An 18985-nucleotide genomic window follows, 5' to 3' on the forward strand; every position below is an offset into this window, starting at 1 on the left:
TTAATTTTTTTTGGTTTCTACTAAAATCTACTACATCAACAAAAAATATGTAGATTATTATGGTATAAAAAATGTATACCTCATAATTTAAATTTGTTTCATCCTCAATTAAATTAAATAATAAATAATTATTAAAAACTATTTTTGCACGAAATTATCTTTGGCTAAATGGGTTTTATGAGTGGGGGCAATTTCTTTCTTAATCGCTTAATTACTTTTAAAAATATGACTAAAAACGCAAGAAGTGATATTGGCATTACTTTGAATCGAACTTGACCAAACAATGGGAACCTCATTTCCCAGATTGCTGCTACCCCCTATATTTTGAAGATTAAGAATCCATATACGTAAAAAAAATGTATGTTTATTCAGAGAAAGTACGCTTTTGCGTCCGTTTTATAACTTAATGAATGGTTAGCAAGAAATAATTAGCATATTTTAGGTCACACCCCAGTACCCATTAAGGTTGACACATAGTACCTGAAAATCCGACTATTAGAAAGGAAGTTACTCAGCGCGATATCTTTCTTTTTTCTTACTGTACAGTGTATGCCAAATAAATTATCTCCCTTATTTTGCCATTACTATACTCAAAGAAAACTAAATGAGAACTAAACATACCTAAACACCTGGTTACTGTACACCTGAACAAGAAAAAAACATCGAATAAATAAGGAAATGTCCGATGCAATAAAAGCCAGTTCTAATTATTGCCGAAATATGAACCTTATTTTATCTGACTTAATTTTTGATGTCCAATCCTTTAGCACCAATATTATGTCAAGTTTCAAAAATGGCAGATTCTGCCACAAACTGAAACTATGATATACAACCATTACATACAACCTTTATATATACAAAGGTTATATAAAGGTCGTATGTAAAGTCTAAAAAAGGTCATTCATGATACACTGTTAAAATTTTCATTCTAAAATTATGGTAAAATCTGCCCATCCAATTAACCGTAAAGTTTACGGTAATAAGCAATTCCTTCCTTTATGGTTTTTAGTAAAGTATGGTTATAAAATCATGAATACAAAACTATACGGTTTTTTAACAATTAGCATTTTTCAAAAACAGGAAGAAAAAAAACTAATTCTTTAACTAAACATAAGAGCTCGTAAGGTAATGGGAGAGTGACGGAAATTGAAGGGAGGGACTGTGTCCGTCATGGGATGGACAGATAAAATATGATACGCAGATGCTTCATGAGGTGGTTCCAGTGAGGGGCGATGAAATTCTAGTTGTTTAAGATGAAAGCAGTTAATAAACAGTTTTTCTCAATCTTTATTTACGGTCATTTGACTATTTCGATTAAATAGGGTGAAATAATCATTCTATAAATTGTTATTTAACCACGTTTTTCGAGAAATTTCTAAGAGTGTATTCAAATGACATCCGGTCGGGATGGCCTTCCATTGAGATAAACCGGGTTCGAATCCCTCCAGTGGCTGGTCCATACGAATCCGCCTTGCACAGACCACAAAACTGACGTGAAATATCCTCAGTGGTAGACGGGTCCCTTTACCACCAGGCTAACCTTGAGAGGTTCTGGTGGTCGTCCTCTCCCTGTCACGCACATGCGGGTTAGTTCCATCAAAAAGTGCTCCAAGAAGGCAAATTTCACACAATCCTGGAGTTCCCTTGTCTTCTGGATCGGGTTCAAAATGACGTGGTTGAACATGAGTAGTCGTTAACCCATGAAATTGGGTTCAACGACGGTTTTTATAAAATAAAAAAAATGACACCATTTTGAAGATTTTGTAGCGTAAATGCAGCTATTTAACAATTTTCGCGGCTAATAAAAAAGCATTTTTTCGGTTATTGTAGCTTTCATGCGGCCTGGGAGAAGTTCCTAATCTCTGTACAAATTATTAAACCCACTCTATGTAAAATCTTAATTATCAGGTGATTTATTGTTTTTATGTAACTGAGACCTTGTTTAAGTTCGAGCATTAATTGGTCAACATTGCAATTCAATACGTTATGAATAAATACAAATGGGAAGTATCTCATGAATAAAAACCTATTACATTTGTGTTTAAGTATAAAAGTATTGCCTATATAAACTCGTGCAAATCGTGTCATTATTAAAAAAATACAATGCGTCTAATAATTTGTTCTAATTATTATAATATACTAACATAATGCTAGATATAATAAATATTTTGTATTTATTTAATAATTCGCCTAATCGAATTTCTATTATATATCTTGTTTAATTTAACCAATTGATACACGAAGCTTTTAAAACATGGAAGCTGCATAGCATCACCTGATAATTAAGATCTGTCTAATAATTTATCTATAGTTAAAAAGTCCTTAAAAAGGGTTGCGACTCTTCTCTCATTTTCTATGTTTTTTAGCCGGCTTTTAATTGGCATTTTAATTTTTGAAGTTATACTTCTTATGCGACTTCCAACAAGGTTGCTTTAAACGTTTAAGGCTACATTTTTATTGGCTGGGAAATCACGTGGTAGGATCCAGTTTTTCCTCATTCATTTCCATATTGTTTTGGTTCTCACTAGCATAAAAGTCATAAAAGTATTGTTTTTCTATTAAAATATTTTTTTAGTTTGTTTTGATACGCATATAATTTAATAAGGTAGTATTTTTTATTTTCAAATTACAATAACAATTGTAAAAAATGAGTGAAAACAATCCCACGGACAATGCGACGGATTTAAGGTTTTGTCAAGGTACGTCTCTTGTGAATATCAATTGATTGTTAGGTTTTCTCTTCTGAAATTACATTAGGACGCATTCACATACATTATTAATGCAAATACATTTTCCAGGGCGAGACGATGAGGCAACCACAAGCACTTCCACTGGTTCAAGAGGTGAAAAATGCACAATAATACAATAAGAGCACGGAAGCGAGCGGAGCAGGAAAAAGAGTCGTTGAATAGAACTAGTGATCCTTCTACGATTGCTGATTCTTCTACAATTAACGTCGCAGGTTGCGAAGTTTAACTTCTTCCGCGCGGAGGGACTCCACGCACTATTTTTTATTTTTTATATATTATCATGCGTTGTTTGAGTTATATTAAAAAAAAAATTAATTATTGATACCTGTACAAAAAGTTATGTTGGTAAAAGTTTTTTTTTCAATATTTCTATTAATGTATTTTTGTCATTAAAATTTCTTTTATCTTAATATAAATAACCTTTTTATTTTATTAAATTTTTATAAACTGAATGGAATGTCTACAGAGGAATGTTAGTGTTGATGGAATTTAAAAATCAAAATTTAGATTATTCTCCGACTAGCTAGAGAACTCAAAACAGTATTAAAGCTCCATGCCCGATGTCAATCCAAGATTCTATTCTATAATTTCCTATTCGCTAACAGCAGAGCTTGTCATGATATTACCGTCAATGAAAATTTTTCGCCAATTAAAATTTTCCGACTGCTTTACGACAAGCTAGAGCACTCAAAATTTAACTAAAGCGGTTTTCTGACTTCTATTTGCAGCCTGTAGATACAAATAGAATTTATCACGCATTTATTGAAAACTATTTTTCTTTCAAATTTTCAACCATTTTCTTGAAAACTAGAGTGCTTAAATAATAAGAGCCCATAGGCTATTCAACCCTTGCCAAAACAATCAGAATTTATCATATTATCACGCAGTTAATCGATCGCTAGTGAAAAGTTTGCCCCCTTTCCGAATAACCAGAGTGTTTAAATCTCGTTAAGAGATTCGAACCTGGTGTAAAATCATTATTTCCCGTCAAAAGCAAAATTTACTACAAGAAATTTATGGTCTGAGTCTACAATAAATTTACTGATGGAAGGCTTCCATTTAAAGCTCTACGACATCTCAAGTTTTAATTGCTTCTTACATAAACTACATGCAGATTTAAAATTGCCAAAAATCTCTTCAATCGACTATTTTGCAACACTGTTAGATGAATATCCTTGTTTCAATCCTTTCTAACCCTATAATTTATAAGACCCAGTGAGTCTCATTTTCGACCACTTTCCGACTCGTTAGAGTGCTCACATTTCAACAGGATTTCTCTGTGTCTGATGACAATTATTTTCTAAATAGTTTGAGCTCAATTCATAACCTAATGTAATTTTTGTATTTCCCGACTTTATCTAGCAGGCACAAACTTAAATTTAAAAAATGATAAAAAATCTTGAAAACTATTTTTATCAAAATGGATGTGGGGGGGGGGGAATGATAAGAATAAATTGATTTCTGACCTAAGAAAAGATTTTCATCATAAACTCTCCCATCATAAATAAACACACACCTCTAAAAATCATCTCCTCTATATCTTTTGAAAGTGATGCGCCTTATTCCATTTCCTAACTTAAAATATCGTCTGCGCTAACTAATTTTATTTTATTTTATTTTATAACCGTCGTTGAACAGCCGACCCAAGTTCATGGGTTTACGACTACTAACGTTCAACTCCGTAGCCTTGTAATTTTGAACCAATCCAGAAGACAAGGAAACTCCTGGATCAGTACCCCCAGAGGTATTGATTTGTTGTGGGAACATGGAGGACTTTGAGACTCGACAGATTTAACGTGCATCAGTCACCATTTACTACCCGGGGAGTCTTCGGCCGGCGAGGATCGAACCCACGACCTCTTGGATATGGGCCCAGCGCCCTACCGACCAGGCTATCCCGGCCCCGCGCTAACTCATTAGCAAATTTAAGTCCATTTCCTCAAAACCATTAAGATTGAGTCCTAGTACGTGAAAATTGAAGCATTTGGATCAAAGGGTGTTTCGCACTGTAAACACTGAATATTTCTTGTCATCCCTTTTTAGTTTGTTTGACAGACAAAGTATGGTGAATGTCCAAATTTCCTCAAGAACGACGATTGCATCTTGATCATTCATATCAATAACGTGCAAAATCAGTTCTCCCCGAGAATTATTAGACAGTGAAAATGAGCCGGACAAACTCTTTCTTTCCTCTCTCAAAATAAATTATTCTTCAAATTAGCTTTTATGAGGATAAACCACAGTTCATATTATTAGACTCGCTGTAAGATTCTATGTAAAATTATAATTATCATGGCCTATACAGCTTTATTGTTTTTACTCGGATGATTTGCATTTCTTTACACTCCTCTATCAATGGGTTGACACTGTAATGCAATACTATAAAAATAGAAGCATATAAGAAATCTTCACCCATGCCATGTATGTTTAACTATAAAAGTATTGCCTGTGCAGATCATGTCATTATTAAAAAACTACAATTTCGTCTAATATTTTGATCTAATTATTATAATATACTAATATAATAGCTGATATAATAAATAGTTTATATTTGTATAATGTATCGTCTTATTTATCCTATTGTCAAATATATATTGTATATCGTCCGTCAAGTTTAACCCATTGATACGCAAACAAGTGCAAACCGGTTTCAGTCACATAAAAACAATAAAGCTGTATAGAGTATCACGTGATAATTAGGATTTTACTTAGAATCTTATAGTGCGTGTAATAATTTGGCCAGAGACTTTACTTTTCATAAAAAAACTAATTTTTATGACTGAGTAAAATCTTTGCTGACCAACAACAACCAAAAATTTGAAAAAGTTATATTTATTAAAGACCATTTTATGAAGTAAAAATAAATCTTACCTACTCCTGGGGCTAACATGTTGATGATGCAGAGTATAATGGAGAGGGCCAAAGGCATGCAGGGCACGGCTTTTCTAAACCGTCCATGCCTCTCATTCACACTCACTATTTCAAAGTTGGCTTTTTTGTCCGGTTCAGCACACGCCGCACTCACCACCTTGAGGACGAGGAGGCCATCGTCTGGCCTCTTGTGTACAGCGCGCTGTGAATAGCGACGCTGTAGGCTCTCTATGTGTCCATCGCTGCACGTTTGTGGAAGATAAGGGCGGGCGGATATGGTGGAGGCTCTCTGTAGGGTAGGGGGATTGCTGTAAAGGCACCTGTGCTGTTGATGTCTCATGCAGTGGGGGTAGAGGGGTGGCAGCACTCTGCAGCCGAAATCATCCCGACCCGAGCTATAACGGGCCGCTGTCATTCCCTCCGTTCTCTACTGCTGCGGCTATTGCAGTAGACTGCCGCTACATAGTGAGAGAGAAGTACTTGGCGGAAAAGTTTTCTCGGCTCCTCATTCCTCGCCAACATTTGGCTGCTGATAAATTTAGGAAAGCTCTTTCCCGTTTCAAAAAAAGGATTTTTAAATGAATCATTCGCTTATTTGCAAACAAATCTTGTTTCTTTGGAGAATCTAAATTATTATAATCATTATTACAGGCTAAATTAGTAGACGCACTCTAAGATTCTATGCAAAATATTAATAATCAGGTGATACAGCCCTTTATTGTTTTCACGCGGCTTTTGCACTTGTTTATATTCTTGTATCAATGGGTTAAATGAGGTGATATATAACATAAATTCGACGAGAGGACAAATTATACGATATATTATACAAATATAGAATATTTATTATATGAAGCATTATATTATAATAATTAGATCAACTTATGAGACGCACTGTAGGGTTTTAATAATGACATGATTTGCACGAGTTTGTATGCAATACTTTTATATTTAAACATGGGTTTTTATTCAGGATATACTTTCCATTTGTAATTAATTATTGCACTGCAATGTTAACCCATTGATAAAGGAACGTAAACAAATGCTGTTTCAGAGGCGAAAAAGCAATACAACTGTAACTGATAATTATAATTTTACATAGAATGGCTAATAATTTGGCCAGGACCTGTAATTAATTTAAGGTAGCCTTTCCTAAAATAAAACTTTACACTTATGCATTACTTACTTATAGTAAGACAGTGTTTCCCAAAGTGTGGTACGCGTACCCCCAGGGGTACGGGAACAGTTTAGCGGGGGTACGCGCTCTTATGCGAATATCTTACAACAAAAGAAAATTTCCAAAAATTTTATTTAAAAACAAAGCTCTACATGAAAATTTAAAATTAAGTATTTTTCGTATGGTTATTTTTGGCTGAGTTAACAGTTAATAATTAGTATTGTCAAAAGGCAGTTGTAATTTTTAACTTTTGTGCAATTTTTTTTATAGTAAAAAGTACATTAATTTTTTTATTAGGGTACACAGCGTTACGAAAAATTTAGAAAGGGTACGCAAAAGTCATAAGTTTGGGAAACACTGTAGTAAGATATAAATTATTAACATAAAATTATTTGCGTGGTATTTATTTGCGCATTATGTCTCAATATTTTATAATTTTTCCTTTTAACACAAAAATATAAAAAAAATAAAAATAAAGTGTTATCTATTGGGTGGAAATAATTCTTATCACTCATTTCCCCAAGAAAATGTTTTATTAATTATTTATTCCAACAAAGAATGTTTAAGAGATGAGTAAAAGTTTGTACATTTAAATACTTTCTTAAGAAGTTTATAATTTTTATGCCAACACAAGCGTTTGAATAAAAAATAATAAAACTAATTGCTATTTTCCCAAAAATTAGTGTCTCGTGCTCGTATGTTTTTTTTTTTTTTTAAATTTAAAAGCAAAAATTTAAAAAGAACATAACTCTTTGCATAATAATGTTGCATTGAAATAAATTACCTTGTTTATACAGGGTGATTCTAAAAAGATGGGCAAAATTTTAGGAAGTGATAGTACACACCCAAGCAAATAATTTTTATCAAAGAATGCATGGTCGAAAACAAAACGCAAAGGTGCTGGTGCATTTGGAAAGTTGTTTGATGCAAACGCGAAAGCTCCATTGCAAACGTGAAAGCTCCATTCCTGTTGCGAGTTACTGCGCTGCTTTACTTGTCGCCAATCTTTCGGCCGCTGCAGGGAAAGTTCGTGATATGACCTATCTTTTCTTAACCGTTGTACTGCGTGCCTAGCAGCATAGCCGCTGCCGGCCACTGTTTTGAACACTTATTGTAATCACATGCCTTTAAATTTGCTTTTATAACTTGACTTCATCGTTCTTTGTGTGTTTTTGCTCATATAAGAACATAACTTTGACGCCCTCTAGCGGCTTTGCGTTTTGTTTTCGACCATGCATTCTCTGATAAAAATTGCTGGCTTGGGAGTGTACTATGACTTCCTAAAATTTTGCCCATCTTTTTAGAATCACCCTGTATAGCTTTTCATCGTCTTGGAGGAATAATAAAACAAATAATTTTTCCATAGAAAATTTTTATTTTACAATTTGTTTCTCCCCTATAAAACTAAAATTAACTATAGGGGGCGCTGCTGTGTGAGACGAATACCTGCGATTTCTATATGAACAGTCATTCAGTTACTCTGGAGATGTCTTTAAAGCATTGCAACGTTCCTTCTTTATTGTGGCTTAGTAAATTTAAAAAAAGAAAATGCTTGATATTCTTTCTTATGCAAACGAATACAAAAAGGTATTTCCTCTTTTTAGAGAAGGAACATCCCAAACACAAGTGAGAAATATTTGTACATAAACAGAAAAAAGAGATGTATATTCTTATAAGAGTTAAAACCTAATGCCCGAGAAATTGTTCTACTAAATTTAATGATATAACATGAAGGGCCTATTTAAACTTAGGAATCATATGCACACCTGTTCTATAGTTTTCATAGTTTTATGAATCCATAATTTTATGAATCATATTACTTCAAAAATTAAAATGAACAGAAAGTATACATGAGCTTCATAATTTTATAAAGTTTAATTTTATAAAAAAAGTTTCTTGACAAAAATTTTTATCAAAAAATTTTAAGTTTCCATAAAAATCATTATTTGGAAACTAAAAAACGTACAATAATGAATGCTTACGAAAAAAAAAATCTTTTTTGACGCTATTTTTTAGTGCTAAGAAAATTCGTCTTTGGGATTTGCCAAAAACAAAACAAGATGCAATTTTATTTTTTCAAGAGCGAAATATTTTACCAAAAAAACGAAAATGTACCAATTCCCATGACATGAAACTTTATCTTGGTAAACGTACGTTTTGAAAATGTTGTTTAATTATTATTATTTTTTTTAAAATAACGACAGGCACTCTCGTTCTTCACCTCGGAAGATGCCGGAAGTCATTTAGCGTTACCCAGCTGTGAACCTAATTTACGGAGGCGAGCAACATTAACCACGCCACATTGCCACAAACCCGTTCATAGGGCGGGCCACATTCACACATCACACACAACAGAGGACAACACAGAGAGAAACATCCATGTCCAGAGCGGGATTCGAACCCACAGCCATTGGCTTCGCAGTCAGGCACGCTAACCACTCGGCCACCTGGCCGGCATGTTGTTTAATTTGGAATCTTATTTATTAGAGTTATTATGGCGACAGAAATAGAGATTGTTAAGATAGAGAAGAAAATAGAGATTATTTTAAATCTATGTTAAACTCTATATCGGCCCATTTCCCACCGAAATCCGATTGACTTCTTTGATTTTAAATAAAGTGTTTCATTTTATGATTTGTCGCAAAAATTTTAGACGTAGATTGGCAGCACTTAAAAACCGCCAAATCTGTAGCTGCGATGGCGTTAATACATAAGTACCGAATTTTTCTTCATACTTTTCTAAATCATATTACTTCAGACGTTAGAATATGCAAGAAGTATACATAAACACATAATATTATACCATTTATGTTTTCAATAAAAGTATTTTGACGACAATTTTTATCTAAAAATCAGAAGTTAAAAAACGTAAAACAAAGAATTCTTAGGATAGAAAAATAATTTTCAAAATTCCTCATATCGAAATAAAAAACTTTCATATTGTTTATTTTTTTTATTCTTACAGTTCAGACGTAAAAAACCATTCTGTAGAGAACTATCATCAAATAGGAAAAAAATATTTACAAGCAAATTTTTTATTATAAAAATCATAACACTCACCTGTTTTATAAATCGGCTGAATTCCAAATGAAATATTCTTCGTTTGAAAATTTTATTCTCAAATAATATATGCATAGATTATCCCCTTTATTACTTTTCGATAACATACCACACATCAAAATTTTATAATTGTAAGATCTCGATATAAATTTGAATATGTAGCTTAAAAACAGAATAGCTGAATTCTAGTTGAAATTATTCTTTTAAAACTAAAAAATACTTACCAAGAAAACAGTAAAAGTTTATTAATAATCAGCACAAATGAAACTATTTCAAGTAGTTCGGATGATTCTTTATTGTTGTTTTCCGAATTATATAGATGCAGAAATATATACTATTCTATAAAGAAGAAGAATATTCTATAACTATTACAATTCTGTACGTTCTGAATTCACTTTATTCATTGGAATGACGAAAGCAATGTTGAGTTCACTTAAATTTGTAATGAATTGAAGACAGAAAAAATTATTTTACCGTAATACACGCATCTGTAACAGCAAGTGATCATGAAATTGGAAGTTATGTTGCTGGTAATAGAAAGGTAAAAATTATTGAGAAATTGTTCTTCAAATGCTCGGCGTGTTCTGGTTCAATATTTGGCATGTTCCGGTTAGTTTTTTCAAGTTTTTCTACCTTTTCCTTAGGACTACCTTTCCTTTCCTGATAAGAAAATAGCGTCCGTCATTGCCAATGGTTATGAGGAAACTAATGGCCGATATTTTCAGTCTCCCGCTGGAGGGCGTACTCCAGCGTTGCGATCGCGAATCGAAATTAACTGGCACAGCGAATGTGAGCCATAAACTATTTTTTTGCTCAAATAGAGTTATAAGTTAGAAATTATCACTGATGTTATCTTTAAAATATGAGAAAAACTGAATCGCTTATAGTAAAATTTAAAACAACGACTAACGGTTTACGATCAGAAAATTCCATTTCGTTTTTCGTTCATCCCTATTCAATGAATGAATTAATATTTTAAAAAAACTGTATTAACATTGCACTACAAGTTTAAAAAAGTGTATTGAATGGTTGAATAAAAAGTATTTTATTTATGATTGAAAATTTGAAGAAGATATAGGCAGAGAGTGTGAACTAATAGTAAGATTTGAAAGTGGAAAAAAAGGAAACAAAAATTTATTTGTAACTGTGAATTTACCGACAAATCAAAACTACTAATTTTGTAAATATTTAATACATAGAAATTCTCCTTTTGTGTATTATGAAATAAGCTGGGTGATGGACGATTTTAAAAAATACATAGTTTTTGAGAATAGTTGTAAATAGTTATAAATTTTACTTATTTCACTTTGAATTGAAACGCCAGAAATGAAATACTAATGAAATTTTTATAATTTATTTAACCCCTTCCCTTGCTAATTTTTTTAAAGAAAAAAAATGCAAAAAATCAACATATTTTTCTATTTCAGTGATAAATACAAAGAACTAGTTTTAAGTTGAAATTTTAATTTTTTTTTTTTTTTTTGCTTAAGAAATATTTAATGTACCATCAGTTTACTATCCCAAATTGTCTCAGGGGTCAATAAAAAAAGTTAAATTATAGTCTTTGTATAGGTTCCCATCTTCATCATCTGAAAAATCATCTGCATTACTTTCACTTTCGCTCGCAAATGCCAATTTTTTACTCTTTTTTTTTCTGTGTAAATTCATCAACCAATTGGACAAAGTACGTCTGTAGTCCCACAAATAGCAAACCTCCAATCACAGGAGATTATTTTTTGTTTCGCTTCCGGACGAATAAAATCGTGATGAAACAAAAGGTAATGACGAATTCTGCTATGCCCGAGTATACTCGGGTTAATAAATCTTTGCTATAAAAACATAACCGAGTTAACTCTGGATGATCAGTGAAACGATTAATAGACTATTTCCGAAAAAAAATTTTTTTTTTCAATTTCGCTACTTTTTTAAAATAACATTTTATGTATATAATTTCAAACAATAGCGAAAATATTGGATAAGTTATGAACTATTTATTGAAAAAAATTATGTGGTAAAAAAATGTGGCCCGTGATCCTTCAACAGAACTTTAGGGTACCACGGAACACTTTTTAAGAACCACTCTTCTTAATAATATTTCCAAAACTCAGAATAGTAGGATGGGAGGAAAAGAAAAACAATTTGATGATAGTTAATGACAAAACATGATAAAAAAGATTAGTTTACGTGCCAAAATAATCACCCAATTTCAATTTTCTCATAATTCGATATTGAGGGTAAAAAAAGTGTTTTGTTTTTAAACTTTAGTGGGAAAAAAAAGAGAGGACATGGAATAATCAAATGATCAACTCAATTTCTAATCAAACATATAATCAGTCGTTGAACATATAAGAGTCTGTATCAATCATATTTTATAACACATTCAAAAGTTGTCCACGTTTTTTTTTGGCAGCATGTTTCAAAAGCATATAAAAAAAAAATCAAATTTTTTTCAACACCTGCTTCTTTAAAAAAATCTTCATATATTAAGAGTTCTGAAAAAAAAAATACAAAAAAAAGGTAAGAAATATTCAGATGTTTTAGAATAAATGAGTTTATTGCAGATTTTAGGGCAACACATCATGATAAATCAAATTTTCAAATCTTTAGGGCAGAATTTTTAAGAACGCATTTTCAGAGAAAAGACAAGATTTTCATGTAGCCAATGAACTTTTTCTCGCAATTGTCACGCATAAATTTCTAAAAACTGTTATTCTCTTAAAAAAAATTTCGAAGAAAAATGGTTAAATTACAATATTCTATGATTTTTTTGACAATATATATAATTGAAACAGTCACATAACCATCAATAAAATGGCAATCAACCTGTTAAGCATAAGAAAAACTGTTTATCACCTGATACGGTTAAACAACCGGAATTAGAACCACCTCATGAAGCTACCTTTGCAACTGTGTGCAAGCTTATCTGTCCATCTCATGACCGACAAGAGTCCATTCCCTTCAAGAATTTCCAGTGTCCGGCACTCTCCGATGCCCATTTCAAAAAGCCGACCTCTTATGTCTAGTTAAATGATAAATTTTTTTTTTACGTTTTTGAAAAATGCTAGTTGCAAATGGTTAAGAAACCGTATAGTTTTGCATTCATGATTTTTGTAACCATACTTTTTGTAAATGGTCTCAAAACCATAAAGGAAAAAAACGTTCTTTATCGTAAAATTTACGGTTAAACGGATGGAAAGACAATTATTTTACCATAATTTTAGAATGATAATTATAACAGTGTAGGAGCCCATCTGAAAATAACACTATAGAAAATTGTAGTGCAAGAAACTCCTTAAATATTGCTTTTCATTTTATTTATATTGCTTTAATCCCTTAAATTGTAAGGTTCTCACACACAGACACATATTTAAACAATTTTTTGACTTTTAGTTTGGTGTCGCAGAAAGTTACGAACTCTTTTCATGTTTTTTTTAATGCAAAACAAATAATAATGACTATTCTTGAGAACGATTGCTTAAGGAAACATGTCTCGACCTCTTTATATTTAAAACAAATGAAGTTTCTTATCTTATCATATATCTTGGAATAATTCATGTAAAAAAAAGGAATTGTTACTCACTTTATTACAATTTATCAGTCCATTCTATGTTAAAGTTTTATTTTTACCTTATCAGACTTCAAAGGAAAGGTCAAGAACGAAAGAGTAAAACGTCATTTGATTTGATTCCACTATTTATCATGTCATAAAAGATTTTTTTCTTTGTTCTTCAAGAAGTTTTTATTCTTCGATTAACCTGCTAATGTCTACTTAATGTCAATTTCTGAAGAAATTGACATAAGATGTTTCATCGATATTTTTTAGCACATGTTTTTAGAAATTTGGACACCAATCCAATGATTTGTTATTAAAATCAATCTTGTGTACAAAAAAATATGAAAAAACATTAAAGTGTCCGAAAAATGACTTCCTCAAATGCAGTATTTAATAGAAATATAAAAAGCAAAGAAGGGCAATGACCAAAATAGTATACCCTAAAAGTAGGCCAAAAAGAATTTTCTAAACCCTACTCATATCATATTTGCTTCACTATCGATTTTTGCGATACCTGTGCTTACAGTTTTTGGTGACGCTGACAACACATAAAATTTTTCAACGATGTTTAAACATGATATCAAAAATTAACTTTCTTGAGTGTAACTTTTCATATTTTGTGCTCAAAAATAGTTTATTAAGATGCATCTAATTTCAGAAACAAAAAAATGGAACATTTTAATTACAGTCATTAAGTGTTGCGGATGTGACGTTCTTCTTTTGAGGGTGTGAAATTTATTTAAAATCTCCCCCACAACATCATTCTAAATTGAATAAAAAAGTAATATAAACAAACTATTAAGCATATTTATGTAAAAATGGAATGGAATTATGGAACAGCAATGGCTCAAGGGATAGAGCGTTCGCCTTCCAATGAGGCGAACCAGGTTCGAATCCCAGTCGATACGAATTCCGCATCCGGCTTGCACTGACCACAGTGCTGACGTGAAATATCCTCAGTGGTAGACGGATCATGGGTTTAAGTCCCCTTGCCTCTCCATGTCACGGAAATGCGGGTTAGTTCCATCAGAAAGTCCTCCACGAAGGCAAATTTATCCCCAATACTTGATCCAGGAGTTTCCTTGTCTTCTGGATTGGGTTCAAAATGAGAAGGCTACGAAGTTGAACATGAGTTGTCGTAAACCCATAAAATTGGGTGGGCTGTTCAACGACGGTTATAAAATAAAATAAAAGTAGTATGCTGCAAAATATGTAAAGGGCAACAGTAACAGTATCGTTTGATTTAATTGTGTGAACCCCTCTTAATAAATCAAAACTAGTCTAGCCATAGTCGCATTATTTTAAAAAAGCGCAAACATTTCTTTATTTTTTTTTTCAAAATATTTTGTTTATTTGAAGTAGGAACAGAATTTTTTTAAAAAAAAAAATAAAAACGAAAAAAAAAATATTTCGAAAACTGTTTAGAACTTGAAATGATGTTGGGATTCCTTTTCTCTAGTACCACAATCAAAAAGACCGCTTTAATGACCTTCAATTATCTGGGGGGGGGAGGAAGGAACCTTTTCATACCCCAATTATCAAACTAGGTTATGAAAAAGGTTTTTTCTGATTTGATTTTGAATTCCGATAAACTAACAGATTTTCTTTAGTTATTGTTCTAATAATTAAAAAAGTACCAACATATATTTTTACTTGTAATCCCTGGAGCGGTCAAGAATACTGGCTTTCTCTTTAAGAGAATGCCATACTGACCTCTCCTTTATTACAAAGAAAGGCAAACAAAGTTTCAATCGCTGAAAGAAAATACTTATTAAAATTATTGCGTTTAATTCATTTGTATATTTTCAAAAAAAAAAATTCTTTTCTGAAGTGTTAAATGAAGGGGAATTTTCTTCCCTTAAAAGTTTCGTTTAGAGCAGAGCTGTTATCTCATCAAAAATCATTGGAAAGATTGACTTTTTTCATTTTGTGTTCTCATCCTTACTTCACGACCTCACTCAATTTATCGATATAAAATAAATTAATATAAAAAAAAATCAGCAAAAAAGTTGTAATCTGGTTACCCGTGGGTCAAATGCTCTTCCCGGGTGGACTCCGTTAAACGCCACATCATGGGTGCCATGGATGTCGGATTGATTTTCATATCCTGCCCGTGCTTCACAAAATACAGCATTCATATTTATATTGAGATCACTGCCAGTTATTACACGTTAATAATAAAATACTTTAAAATTATTATGATGCAAATCCGTCATGTCAAAGATACGGCCCGCGATCACAATGTGTCACAGAGAGAAGAATCATGCTTTTAGACTTCACTCGATTCCTCTACGGACGTTTTAAAGTGCGCACACTACATTTCTAAGTAATTTCAAGGGCAGCGCGGGCCTAGACAAGCGAGAGAGATCGACAGTAACGCCATTTCTTAGCAACAAACGGAATCTTCCACGCGGTTCGAGTCTGTGCATGCATTCAGCACGCATTCTGTGCATGCTTGGCAGCATCCATTTATGCGAGCAGATGTCATGAAGATAAATAAGAACAAACATCGTACAAGACTTCTTACGAATGAACATTTCCAATCAATTCTTAAAATAATTACAACAAATATGAAACCGGACATGAATGAGCTTGTCAAAAACAAGAGAAGTCAGATCCTCGAGCTCAAAATAATTATCCTCTTTCATAACTTCCATGTGATTTTTAACAACCGTATATTATACACTATACAATTAAATAAATAAAATGTTATAATAATTCAGTACATTTTATTTTTTTGAGTCTGGCCCGTCTACACATTCTAAATTTAATATGGAAAATTGAGTTTGACACCTCTGATGTAAATGCATTAAAAATGCCTGCTAGTGAACAGCAGCGGTCACCATAAGTAAAAAAAAAAAAGAAACATGGATCTATATTTTGTATGAGTGCAATTTCCAAGTAGAATTGATCATTGCATAGGGAATAATGAAATTAAAAGAAAAAAATGTGATCCATATCCTATAAAGCAGAGTGTGAAATAACGCTAGAATGTTTGTAACATAGTTGACTGCATGTTAAGAAGCTTCCGGAAGAATACTTCCGGTGTATCCCTCCGCTTATGTTACGCTTACGAGACGATGCGCAAACAGACTTAAAGATTAGTCATTGTGAACATTAATTTCTGTCATTAATAATTTCTAGCGAGTCGTGATCCTAAGACAAATTTATATTATCGCCTGCATAAAGTGTAACCATACTTTGAGTGCTACATTTGTCTAGCACCGATAGTTATTTTTTGGATGAAAGTTAAATTGAAACAACGCGTTATATTGTAAGCATTTATAGCAAAAGCGGTTGGAGCTCTTTTTCAAGTTTAGGCATCAATTGCAACCTTTGGACGAACCTCTTTTCTTCATCTATCTTTACACGGTTCTCAACCATCCACAGATCTGCTTTAATTATGCAGAGGAAAAAGAGAGAACGGGTTCATTCATAAGAAAATTTTATTTTTTTCTTCCTTCCTAACTTTTAAGTAATCAAATACCGATCAGCAGTAAACGAAGAATAAGATGAGTTCTTAAAATGGATTTACAAAGGGTGTTTCGTAATGATTTTTAAAATCCTTTTTTATTTTTAGAAAACAAATTCCTGTAGAGTATACAGATTTGGGGTCACGAATTAAGGTTTAAGCGGTGAAAAAACAAAACGACATTGGAATCACTACAGAGAATATCAAAACCTGTTGGGTTGTTAATGACCGGATGAAGTATCATAGAAGAATTAAAATAGTATCTCTAATTTATGTCAGACAAGCAAGCATTTTCATCCCGCCTTCCACACTAGTGTTTCGACAAATTTTTAATACCATTTTTGTTTTGTAAATCGCCTAAAGCTTATTATAGAATTTATATATATATATATATATATATATATATATATATATATATATATATATATATATATATATATATATATATATATATATATATATATATATATATATATATATATATATATATATATATATATAAACTAAAATGTTGACCCAAAAGAAGTCAAAAATTGTCAGAATGCCTTAATTGCTGTCATTTTAATGCTTTACTTCTATGTGCAATTTACTGTAAGTGCAAAAAGCTCTAATCTAATACCAAACGAATTCAAAAATACAATCTTTGCTAATTTTTGGCAAAATATAAAAATGGCTTATAAAAGGACCTGAATATCATTCGAAACAGTAAGTACGCTGTAGGTTTTGGTTTAATCTGTCTAATTACTACTATACTAAATCTACTAACTAAATTTTCCTGAAATCAATTTTTCAGAACTTAACTGCATTTTAACCCAAACTTACTAACATAATAGGAAGGAAAAAAAATTATCTATCTGTAAATTGTTATTCTCTCAAGTTTCATTTATATAGTACTTTTACTGCTTATTGTGTGCATGGACTTTGCTCTTATTTTAGATTTTTCAAATTAGTAAGACCTTTAAATTTTTAAAATTGGAACTATGAATTTTTTATGCTTTTTAATAACTAGTTTTATATTAAGAAGAAAAAAGAAAAACTGTTAATTTAAAAAACAGGGAAATAACACTATTGGGTTGAGTAATTAATCTCCTTATGAATTTTCTATTTTATTCTTATGTTATAGAGCAGAAACACTAAATCCATTACACATTTATTCTCTTTTTTTCTTAAAATGAACCATATTAAATATCATTTATACACCACTAATTTATATAAACAAGGGTAATTTCTATTCCGATTCAAAAAACTAACCTCAACTAATACTTGAAGCAGTTAAAATATTGAAAAAATATTTTTAATACGAAAGTTTCATTAAAAAATTCTATAAAGTGTTATTATCAGTAATAAAAACTGCTTTAATTAAAAAATATATATATATTTTTAAGAATGGGCTAATTTGTTTCCGTAACTTTTGAAGAAGGGAGTAGTGTTGAGCTCAATTAATCTAGTTTTTTTTAACCAAAATCATATAATCTAAATAATTATTTGTGCTAATTAGCTTTTCGAGAATTCTTTTTACGTATTAATTTTCTCCGTTGATGGAGGAAAAGAATTTATTTGACCATCAGAATTATAAATTATCATTTCTTTAAAATGTGAACATTTCTGTTTATCAACTAAATAGCTTTATTCTCCGTTTTTTTTAAATGGCCATTTTGATTTAAAACCAGATAAATTAAACAGGAACAAGATGAGAAACACATTTCACATAATATTTGCTTTCATTTTATTTAACTTTCCTTTTTTCTTTTTACAGTTTTGAAATTTATATATTTTGTTTTAATCGTGAAGATGAACTTTCTGTAATCAGTGCTTAAGTTATTCATTAAAGTTTTTTGTTCAAAGTTATTCAATTTTTCAGTTATTCTCCGTTGCAAACATAATTCATTGTCATGACAAACCATTATAAGAAAAAAAATTTTTTTAGCAAAAAAATTTAACTTTCTCTTTTTTCGTTTTGGAATATTGAAAAAAAAAACTTACTCTTTGTTCTAATTTTGTCATACATTATTACATAGTGCCGTGAATACATATATTTATTTGTCATTCTGTCTGATCAGAAGTTTCAATAGGCCAAATATTCAAGAATTAATTCTTTTCAAAGC

The 18985-nt window shown here is 31.4% G+C and overlaps 1 protein-coding gene across 1 annotated transcript in view; it reads right to left on the reverse strand.

Moving 5' to 3' along the window:
• LOC107438589 (uncharacterized) overlaps positions 1-6092 on the reverse strand; it is a 45972-nt gene extending 39880 nt beyond the window's left edge. The window contains exon 1 of the mRNA XM_016050905.5: positions 5622-6092. Coding sequence (XP_015906391.1) covers positions 5622-6036 — 415 coding nt within the window. The 5' untranslated portion in view covers positions 6037-6092. The remainder of the gene's footprint in view (positions 1-5621) is intronic.
• Between the last annotated feature and the right edge of the window lie 12893 nt (positions 6093-18985).

Source organism: Parasteatoda tepidariorum, chromosome 1 (assembly GCF_982258835.1).
Source record: "Parasteatoda tepidariorum strain Cologne lab strain chromosome 1, Ptep-v5.0, whole genome shotgun sequence".
NCBI classification, from domain to species: Eukaryota; Metazoa; Arthropoda; class Arachnida; order Araneae; family Theridiidae; genus Parasteatoda; species Parasteatoda tepidariorum.